This window comes from Aspergillus sclerotioniger, assembly GCF_003184525.1.
Source record: "Aspergillus sclerotioniger CBS 115572 chromosome Unknown BO94scaffold_8, whole genome shotgun sequence".
NCBI classification, from domain to species: Eukaryota; Fungi; Ascomycota; class Eurotiomycetes; order Eurotiales; family Aspergillaceae; genus Aspergillus; species Aspergillus sclerotioniger.
The window spans coordinates 727,468-739,387 of NW_020290998.1; the positions used below are offsets into that span (position 1 = coordinate 727,468).

The 11,920-nt window shown below is 35.3% G+C and overlaps 1 protein-coding gene across 1 annotated transcript; it reads left to right on the plus strand.

Moving 5' to 3' along the window:
* Positions 1–1,383: 1,383 nt before the first annotated feature.
* Positions 1,384–4,005, plus strand: BO94DRAFT_583782 (uncharacterized protein; the record flags this gene model as incomplete). Its single annotated transcript, XM_025615580.1, has 2 exons — positions 1,384–1,419; positions 3,865–4,005. 2 exons carry the CDS (start codon positions 1,384–1,386, stop codon positions 4,003–4,005), a joined length of 177 nt encoding a protein of 58 aa, XP_025469586.1.
* Positions 4,006–11,920: the final 7,915 nt, after the last annotated feature.

Here is an 11,920-nt window from a genome sequence, read left to right on the forward strand (position 1 = left end):
TTAGGCAGAAGGCTATGTCTGGAAGGCGAGGACTCTTATCAAGTAGAATCCTGATCTGAGTAATCTACAAACCGGGACAGTTATATAACACGTGATCATGATGGACATGTTACTAACATGATATAACATGGCAGTGCTACGACAGAACATGGCAGTGCTATAATATAATATATCAGCGACATGATATATCATGGCGATGCCATGATGAAGGATAGAATATAAGGATACTCTTTCATATACTTAGCTAGTTCTGTTCTTCGTGCTCAATTCAACTATCTTTAAGTAACCATACGTTTTGATAAAGCTTAGCAACAATACTTGTCCGCACTTACTTACGGATAGCTGCGCGGCACTATCTGGCCTTACTTCTCTTCTTCTGTTCAGATCAAGTCACCTTTAGATAGTCAACAACCTGACTACCTTGATTCAGTTCAAAGGTACGTATCGGAACGGGAGCTAAGCTAACAGGAACAGGGAGAAGCGATCCTAGGGTTTGACAAAACACTGCCCCCTTTCTATTATAGATATCTATAAGTAAAGGGGAGGTGCCACTGGGCTCAGTGACAGGCTTAGAGAGCTGATTTTCCTGAGATATCTTTCTAGATATGTTCTAACCTGAACCAGTCACAGCCTTCATGTGGCCATTCTGGTTCAGATTACTAAGAGGGGAAATAGATAAAGCATGATTCTTTTTCCAGACTGACTCCCGCCGCATTTCATCCGACCTATATCTTGGATCGGGTGTATCATGGCACAAGCTACCCGAGTCGCACATTCGTCGGTCCGCTGGTAAGACTTTAGCCAGCGCAAGAGGCGATGTGTCAGGTATTCGCCTTTTTTCGAGTCCTTGGGACGCAATGGCAGCAGAGGCGTCTGAGGCTGCGGGCTTGGAGGTTATGGATGCAGACTAAACAACGGCAACGGATATACAGCCCCTTTTCAAATATAGGAAAAGACGAAGATGATTTCTGCATTAATACTGATATACATTAATAATAATATACAATCAATCCAGTTTTATCTTAAGTACTCTTATTTTAGGGGGAGAAGGAAAGAAAGCAAGACAGGAATCACATAAGTTTTCTTTGTTTCAAAAGAAGCGAGCAGTTACAGGATGATCCTGAGCTTGGAGAGAGTATGATAGCTAATAGAAGAGAGATGGAGCTCCCATCATCTCTAATGCATGTTGAATATCTACCCGAATCTGGAGCTAGCTGCGCATCGCTGAACCTGACCCCAGATAATAGTTTTGACTCTGACACAGATCAGGCTCCAGGAGGGAACAGTAGTGAACTTCCATTGTGCTACTATACTGATCCAGCAACTGGAAACACCGCCAAATGAAAATGCTGACCGAGAGTACACACGCCTCGGGGCGCCACAATGCCCCTGAGGAGTCCCGTCTGCGACTTGCACAGTGTATGGATATATTATAGTATATAGAGAACATTCTCTTCCAGATATGGAACAAGGTCCCACGAGATACACTACACACTCTGCCAAACACACGGAGCTTGCGGGCTACGCGACATGCCTGTCATGGCCTGGGCGGATAAGCAGATATATAGAATAGAGCATGATAAGATAATTACACGTGAGATTACAGGGTCTGAGATCTGTCTCTAAGAAGTCTTGTACCAGAACCTCCCGCCGTACAGGATTCTGTCATATCTTGAGCTCGGCCTGAGCTCGGACAGGACCCAATCATTGACTTTTGCTGCCGTGAACTGGATCACCTATCAATAAGACGGCGGGCAGAGTGTAGGAAGTATTCACGGGGAGGGGACTCAAGCCAAAATGACCTGGTACTGCCTAATAATGACGGCAGAAGAGATGATACCCACTTGTACACATGGGCAATGTGAACCGGCAGTAATAATGGAATAGAAACTGAGAGTTCTCAGGTAAATGTAGGATTGTTGATCATAGCTGCACACCGAACCAAACCACAAAGATTAGTCAGCTTGATTGTCATGGGGGGATATCTGTAAGGGTGGCCAAATGTCAACAGAATCAAAGCACGCGAATGTTTGAAGGCTCCCTAAGGGTCAAAGTAGGAATACTTCTTTGTTGATAGACCGCACAAGATGGATGGCTCATCGAAGTTGATGGGTATGCAAAATTGATCACTGTTCAACAGCAGTGGGGCCTCAGAAACGACAGGGGTCCACGAGCTAGGTTCATCTTGCTTTACGTTCAAAGAGTGTTGAACCGGTAAGTTGCGAGGCAATAGTGCCTTGCACTACGCGACAAGCTAGCTCAAATCAGGAAGGAGCTCCACCGTTTCTGTCTGACTCTGCCCGGCCTCAACCACGGAACACTGGCCGGCGGCCGGGCAAGCAGACTACCCTGGTCATTACGCGGCCCCTCGACAATGCACGGTCCAAGGGGTGCTGTTAATGATGACCAACTTCAAGATCATTAAGCCAGCCCAGGCGAGACTCTTTCACAGAGATAAACCTTACACGGCAACTGCTGTCTAGTTATAATCTATCCAGGACTACATCTGCATGGTATAATACACCATGTGAAATATATATTAGAATAACTTAGAGTATAAGATTTCTGACCGCACGTTGGCTAAGTAAATAATTACTTCTAGTCAGCTTCTACTGTCAGAACATATAAATATCTCCTTCCGCCTGTCTTAAGACTGGTTTTAATTAGTTATGTTTTATTAATTATTTATCCTGGCAAGAGGCAGTACTGGCTACCCAGTTAGACATGTATCTATCAATTACCATACTTAATATGAAATACAGAATATGCTAATTCTTGAACTAGTATTATACTTTACTATATTACTGATTTAATCTAGAGATCTGTCTAGAGCCTAAATATACTATATTACAGAATCATCTATAAAATGTGGAATTTCTTTAATTGATTATCCTATAATTTCTGTACACGGTAATGTCCTATATGCTTGTCAAACCCTAGGATCGCTTCTCCCTGTTCCTGTTAGCTTAGCTCCCGTTCCAATACGTACCTTGTGAACTGAATCAAAGATAGTCAGGTTGTTGACTATCTAAAGATGACTTGATCTGAACAGAAGAAGAGAAGTAAGGCCAGATAGTGCCGCGCAGCTATCCGTAAGTAAGTATGGATGAGTATTATCGCTAAGCTTTACCAAAATGTATGGTTACTTAAAGATAATTGGATTGAGTATGAAGAACAGAACTAGCTAAATATATAAAAGAGTGTCCTTATATCCTATTCTTTGTATACTATTTTTTATACTATTCAGGATAGATTAAGGATTGATCCAATCATGTTCCTGGATTCCGTATACCATATCATATACTCTTAATGGTAGATCTGATGGTAGATGGTCACGTGACACAGCGTTGCCTCGGGTGTTATCTTAACCAGGATCTTACTTAATAAGAGTTGCTGGCTGCCTGAGTCCTTTCTGGTTATTACCTTTCTGCCTGATGAGTCCGCTTCTGTTAGTAATCTGGCTAGCAGGGGTCTGTAACATCACTTCTCCTTCTTTGAGGTTTCTTATTCTCAAGAAACATAAAGATGCGTGTCCCTCCTGTATTGGTTGAGTTTTTTTAATTTCTCTTTTTTCTATGATAGTCTATCATGTCTCGTCATTGCGCTAATCATAATTAGATGAAGAAACATATTTATCAGTCTAACAAGATTTATGATAACGGTTTTATCACCGAAAGTTCCTGCGAACATTGTTTCCTGAGAGGCATTTCTTATATCATGGATTTAAAAAGCTAAAATTGTGCTGCCTGTACTTGTTGTGGCTGAAAATATGAAAAACAATTTCACAGTGATAGAGAGTGGAATGAATTAAAATATAATTAATCAGATATGTAAAACGAACTCGCTGAGGCTCTTGCTAAACAGGCCTGTATTGCTGTCAAAGTGGCTCGCTTGTTCAAGCAACAGCAGTTTCTAAAAGATCGTGGTGAGTGGATATTGAATCACGACTTGTCTGTGTTGGAGCAGCTGGATGAGAAGGATCCCTTAAGCGCTGAGGATCTCTGAGAGTTAGAGTGTCTGGCTGATAAATACAACGCTGCTTAACTTGCCGCTGTGTCAGATGCTCCTAGTCTGACTTAGTTGATTGGTTTCCCTTTATTCTGGGCGAACTTTAACCTGTCTATCGGTGGTACTGTTTCACAAGCTGATAACAGCCTGTCAAATTCTTAATAGGTTCCCACGTGTTTTCTGAGGTATTATATTCTTCTTATTTTACCAGATATTTTGACCTGCCGCTAATCTTCTTGTAGTCTAGGATTTTTTTAACTTTATATTCTTTCTTTATGTTGTCGTCAATCTCTATATTTTCTGTGATTCTAGCGTTCTTTGATACAGGTTCCAACAATAAGATATAAAATACTGGATGAATTTTGCTCATCGATTTTAGTAACCTTAACTTATAGTTAACCAGCCTCTTCTTATCTTTGATAACAAATGATCTTAACTTGTGATGATTAAGCTTCTGACTTAGTTATTTTATCTTGATGTTTCTGCAGAATAAGAATATCTTCTTTCCTTTTTTAAGATCAGGTTCTCTTCTATATTTATGATCATAGTACATCTTGCTGCGTAAGTTCATAAACTTAATGTCTTGAGATAATTATAAATATATATTTTTCATGAATATGATAATATTCTTAACTATATTAATAACTTGTTATCTTCTTAATAGCATTTTCAGAAACCTTGGATGATATCCGTAATTAGTGTAGAACAGTGAGACTCTAATGATTGAGTAACTAGTATTATTATATAAAAACTGTACTATCAGTAACAGATTCACCCAATCATTCTGCTAGTAGTTTATATAGTATTTTAAGTATTACTTAATTACCTGATTAATCCTTTCTATTTACTTATTCATCTGTAAGTAGTAAGCTGTTATTATTTATTCTTTAATTTTTATAAGATCTGTGAGTAATCTCCAGAACTTTAAGATAAATAACTTATCTTGATCTGATATGATGTACTTCAGTATTCTATAATATATAATAATATTTTCTAGAAACAGTTTTACTATCTATATTATTATTATTATCATTTTACTTAGTACAAGATAAATATATTTAATAAAGTGATTAGTGATGACTGTGATAATATCAAACCTTTCTGATTCTAGTAGTAAACCAATAAAGTTAATTATTATCTATTCTTATAGCTGTTATAGCACCTCCTGTACTTGTATTTGTTTGTAGGGTTAGTGCCTCGCAGGCTTATTTTTAATATAAGTCTTATATTATCTAATATAATCGCGTACTTTCTGTCTAAGATTCGGAATATAATAATTTCTTATAATTAGTTCAGTTATCTTTTCCATTTCTAAGTGACTCTTAAGCAGTCTATCATGGTGTTTAGCCATAATCTCTGTCTTTATTACAGTTAATATAAAGATTAATCCGTGAAAGTGTGTTAGTCTATTTTTATTAATAATAATCTTATCTGGTGAGCCCTTGCTTATTTCTTGGAGTATTTTATCATTTTTTATATCTTTAGTTAATCACTTGGTTAGATTGCTACCTATTTCCAATATTATTACTAGATTGGCCTTGTTATAGCTGATCAACTTATCCATATTCCGCTTCAGGATGGCCGGTTTAATAGTCTTTTTATTTAATTCATAGTCTGGCCTGTGGCTTAACGTATCTGTATATTCATTCTTTACTCTCTTATAGTGTATGATTCTGAAGTCATATTATAACAGAATCTCAGCCCATTATGCCTGCCTTCTGGTCAACTCTTTAATTATTATAAAGTAGGTTAAGTTCTTATAGTCTATCTTCACAATGACAGTATGCTTTGCTTTTTTAAGATAGATTCTTTACTGCTTAAATATTATTACTATAACTAGCAATTTCTTGTCATGAATATTATAGTTGAGTTCTGCTTAAATTAACTTTTTTAAATAAAATATAATTAGTCTCAGCTTTCTGTCTTCTCCAGATTGCGTTATATATATATTAATAGTATAGTTTGATATGTTGATTTCAATAGTTATTTCTTTCTCTAGATCGTGCTGTACAAGTACTGGTAATATAATAAATTACTGTTTAATATCTTCAAACGTACTCTGCTGTGGTTCTTTCTATTAATATTCTTTTAACTTCTTTATAAGCTTAAAGAGTGGTATTATATGGATGGTATATCTGTCTATAAATCATTAATAGTAATTAACTAATCTGATAAACTGCTATAATTTTTTCAGATTCTTAGATTGAGGCTAATCCCGTATGGCTTGTACTTTAGCTTGCTCAGTATAGATTTTTTCTATAAATATCCAATGTCCCAGAAACTCTGTCTTCTGTATATAGAATTTATATTTTTTCAGCTTGTATCATAATTAATATAGGCGTAATTTATATAGAACTAGTCTTATATATCTTACATGCTCTTTCTCAGTCTTTAAAAAGATTAATATATTATCTAGATAAGTAATTATGAATTTATCAAGATATTCTTTAAGAACTTTATTAATATATTACTGAAATAATGCTAGTGCGTTGGTAAGCTTAAATAGTATAATTAAGTACTTAAAGTATCTATATTTTATTCTGAATGTGGTTTTCCATTCTTCATCTTCCATGATATATATATAATAATATATATCTGTAATATTAAGTTTAGTGAATCACTTTATTTCTTGTATTTTATCTTGGATTTCTGAGATCAAAGGTAACGGGTGTTGATCCTTAATTATGATAATATTTAGTAGCTGATAATCCATATATAGTTGTAAACTGTTATCCTTTTTTGATATAAATAGGACTTCATGTCCTGCTGGTGACTTCGAAGGCCTGATATTGTCTTTAGCTAGCTGATTATTAATATATTCTTATAGTGCCTGCGATTTTTTTTCAGATATTGGGTAAATCTTTCTATATATTAATAACTTTTTTTTCTTTATAGGGATAGTGTGGTCATGCTTTCCATGCTAAGATAATTTAGGTTGTTCTAGTTATTTAAACAAGTCCTTAAATCTTTTATACTGTGGTAGGATCTGCGCGTTACTCTTGACTGCAGCTAGAAGTTTTCATAAATCTTTTAGTTTCTGGATAGTCATCTTGATCTCTGTGTTAGAGCTGTTAATACTATACTTGCAGTACTCTTCTATTATTGTTAGTATCTATTCTGATAATTTCATAAGCTAATCTCTTTGTGATGGCTTGGTTGCTGCTATTACTTATATAACTATACTTAAGATGCTATTTTTCTCTAAGTTATCTTTAATACCTGGCGTGTTAGGCTTTCATGGTGATCTCAACCTCTTCTTACTAGATTACTTAATCCTTGTTTCAGCTCCTTGCTGAGTAGCAGACTGTATAGATCCAGACCCCATACCTGGTTCTTGCTGATATCGTCTTAGACAATCATAATTCATAAATTAAAGACTCTTAGCTTTTTAATCAATCTGCGGGTTATGATTCCTGAGCCATAGAATCTCTAACATAATATCATACTATTTTAAAGATATCATGTCAAAGTCTATATACTTATAGTGATTCTTTACAGTCATAAATACAGTTCCTGACTTGACTGTTAATATGAGAGTTCCCAAATTCTCTCTATTTAGTTCTATAATTGGTTTGGATTCTGTTTTCTATTATCTGAGTATTTTAAGCTATTGTATGAATTGTGGGTGTATGAAGTTCCTAGTTGTTCCAGAGTCTATCAGTACTTGGACTGGTTGATTCAGTATAACTGCTTGGATCTTTAAGTATGGCTCTGATTCTGTAACTACTAATTGCTGTTCTGGCTAGTTAGGTTCTAACTGCTGTAAATATCTTCTTGAAAATCTTAAGCCTTCTATCTTTACTGTGTAGTATATTATATACTGATTATTGAAATATGCTAGTCAATATATTAATCTGTGGTGAGAGTGTCTCTGGTATTTTTTACACATATAATTAAAGATATTATATAAATAATGGCTTGTCTTAGCCCTAATCACTTCCGGTATTCTAGATTAGTAGTTAGTAATATACTTCTAATTATAGTATATTAAGCATGTGTTTGTGTAATACACAAGTCAAGAGAGTTTATTATATCTTTAATAATCTCTGCTTCTTTTAAAATGAATGTATAGATATAGTTTATCATATTAAGATTCTGTTTCAGCAATATTTATCTTCTGACTAATCTCTAATAGCTGGTAATAATAGTCTATATTATCTTATCTACATGTTAAACAAATTTCTGGGTGATAAGAATATCTCTATAGATATTGTTCCCAAGTCTTATTTCATGATTTCTAACATTTTAAATCCCAATGTGGGCAATGCTGCATGATTATTTTAAGCTCTGGGCAGAATCATGCTAGATTCTTCAAGATCTTGTTTAAGATGCAGTCTAATTAATAAACAATATTCTCTTGATTGTTCTTCTAGTTCTTCTTGTCTTCATCTCACTATGATAGACAGAGTTTATTAATTTCTGATAAGGGTTTTTCAGGAGTATTAGATATCTCACTAAATCTTTCCTTACTAGGTTCAAGATCTTTAAGCAGTATACTGTACTCTTTATCCAACAGTTCATCTTCGTCCCAAACTATACTGGGATAATTATTCCTCGAAACTGGCTTATAACTGTTATCGTTGACTTCTATAGTCTAAATTAATAATACAGATAATCATCAATCCTCTTATTAACTAGATAGTACTGTTGACTCATCCAGGATGGCCTGTTATCTCAACTAATTATGGTACGTTCTGTCCTTTGATAGCCAACCATGCTAAATAGCATGTAGCTTCTTGCTATTTAATATCTGTGTTGCAGATTCTGTCCAAACTTCGTGCTGAATGGCAGTGACATCATAGGCTTCTCTATCTTGATCTTGGTTTATAGCTCTCAATTGCTTCTGAGGCTGTTTCTGACTACAGTCCTTTAACTGGTGACCTGCTTTGCCGCAGCTAAAGCACAAGCAGTCTTGTTTGTATTGTTCAAGTTCCTTCTTAGATACTTGAGTTTATTGAGTCTAATGCTGTGCTGTATCCAGCTCCATGGGTTTCAGCCTATAGGGATCTTTATATCCCAAGCTTCTAGGTTATACCGACCTTCTGTTATTGGCTTGATAACCTGGCTGATTACTGTGTTGAGATATAGACCCGCTAGTCTACTAATCTTCTTATTATTTTATATTAAAGTCATACAACTTATTATTAATCCTTATAGCTGCTTTAATCATCTTAGCCAAGGTGTCCGGTCATTCTTGCTAAATAATCTTTTCTTAGATCTCTATCTTAAGTTTTTTTTTAAATTATGAAATATAAGTATTATTATTCCAGTCCAGGTGATTAATGACTTGCTGAAACTTTAAAGTATATATGGATACTAATTCTGTCTACTTGAATCATTATAACTTTTACTTAGTATTTCATGTTATATTAATATCTTCGAATATCTGTTCAAGATACTATTTAAATCTGGTATAACTAGTAAAAAATCATTTCATATTGTTGTTCTGGTTACTTATTAACTTTTCTTATCACTCGCGGATATACAGTTCAAATTAATTAAATACTGTTTTAGTAAGATAAGTAAACGCGAAAAAGATCTTGTCCTTCTTATTCTTGAGCTTTTCCTTATTCATGTTAAGATACAAGTCTAACTGGGTCAAGAAAGCTCTGAGCTTCGCTTGTTTGCCGTTGAATGGCTCGGGTGGTCAGACCTTGACAGATTTGACTGACAAGCGATCTTTGAGTAACTGATTCTTTTATTCTAAGGCAGTGATGCTTTCTTGTAGCTGACTAACCATGTCCATCAGTTCCTTGGTCGTCGGGCCCTGCTGCTGAGGCGCTCGCGATGTGTTCGATGTAGTTGATATGATGACTGGTTGTCACTGGATAACACTCGTACTGACTGGTGCTCAATGTGTCAAATCCTAGGATCGCTTCTCCCTGTTCTTATTAGCTTAGCTCCCGTTCCAATACGTACCTTGTGAACTGAATCAAAGGTAGTCAGGTTATTGACTATCTAAAGATGACTTGATCTGAACAGAAGAAGAGAAGTAAGGCTAGATAGTGCCGCGCAGCTATCCGTAAGTAAGTGCGGACAAGTGTTGTCACTAAGCTTTATCAAAACATATGGTTACTTAAAGACAATTAGATTAAGCATGAAGAATAGAACTAGCTAAGTACATGAAAGAGTGTCCTTATATTCTATTCTTTATATATCATTTCGTATACTATTCAGGGTAGATCGAGGGTTGATCTAATCACGTTCCTGGATTCCATATACCATATCATATACCCTTGATGGTAGATCTGATGATAGATGGTCACGTGATACAGCATTGCCTCGGGTATTACCCTAACCGGGATCTTACTCAATAAGAGTTGCTGGCTGCCCGAGTCCTTCCTGGTCATTACCTTTCTGCCTGACGAGTCCGCTTCTGCTAGTAACCTGGCTAGCAGGGGTCTGTAACAATGCTCAGCAGAACTTGGGTTGGGGATGGCAATAATATGACCCGCGATCTGGCGAGGACTATTAAGCAGTAAAGAGGAAGATTAACTGCTGCAGCTTGGGGCATAAAAACTGCAAGCGCTACTCCCATCTTATATATATATACAGTATAAGTATCGCGTAGATCTCTGGTATTTAGTATAATATATATATTATTATAATATCTAGATATATTATTAAAAGAAATAGCATGTAAGCTAACTAGTTAATTTACAAGCAGTAAAGTATAAGATATAAGAATAGTCCTAAGTATGTTAAATAGCAAATATAGAGTTTAAGATAGAGACCATAATATATTTGCAAGATTAAATCAGAAAATATTAAAGAAGAATATCCAACAAGAGATTATATAACAGGATAAATATATAGTGATTTTTCTGTCTTTTAAAGTATTATGTTATTAGTTTAGGAGAAACTCTATTATACAGTAGAAAAGAGATTATATAATAGCTATAATATTATTAATACTATCTACATATATATCTTGTTTAGCAGATTCAATCTGCTCGCAGATATCTGCCAAAATAGTTTTAATTATCCTTTCAATCTCTAAGACTGAAATTTGCTTTTCAGCTTGGGATTACTGTTTAATTCACTTAAAAAGTTGATTTATCATGTCTTTAGATTGCTGGGATATATTATTAATATGCAGTACCAGATTTGCAATATTTATCTAGATATTCTTAAATATTTCTTATATAATAATTATAAGTTCTTTCATACTGGTTATAATGTTGAAGACACTCTTCTAATTACTCTTCATCAAGCTCTATATTTTGTTTGATCCTAACTTAAGGACCTCCAAGCGGGTCCTGAGGCTTATAATATCTATATTCAGTAATCTGATGGCATCATGGCTCTGGAATATATTCTTATCAGTTATCTTTTTATATCTGTCAAGATTAATTCTGTTAATAATATAATCAGTATAGCAAAAGTCATATCAGGATTAGACTTCTCATTTGAGAGGGCTGAAGACTCTTTGTAGATTATAATAGATAGAGTTTGTCTCCAGGTACTTCAGGGGCCCTACTGTCTTTAATAATGGTATTTAATCTCTCTTAAAAATCTTTAATATATAGCTAGTTATTTAGTTATATTTCTTCAAAGCAAGTTTACTAAGAAGCATGAAGTAGAGACCTTCAAGATACTTAAACTTAATATAATACTTTGTTATAGGGTTTCGGAAAGCTGAATCAAGGTCTAATGCTTTTTAAGGATAGAAATAGTAAAAGTAGAACTTGACTACTTTCCCTGTCTCCTTCTTATTGAGAATCAGCTTTCCCTCGGGCTCGGTAACTAGCTTTTTCTTGAGAGTGACCCATCAGGACAGGAGACCCGCGGCTTCTGCAGCTGATATAATCTTATACTGGAACATATTTGTGATGTTGTTCTTGAATTCCATGACATAGTTACTGGCTGTGCCGCGGGAGTTGGTGTACTTGGTTGTCTGGGTTCGCCGCGT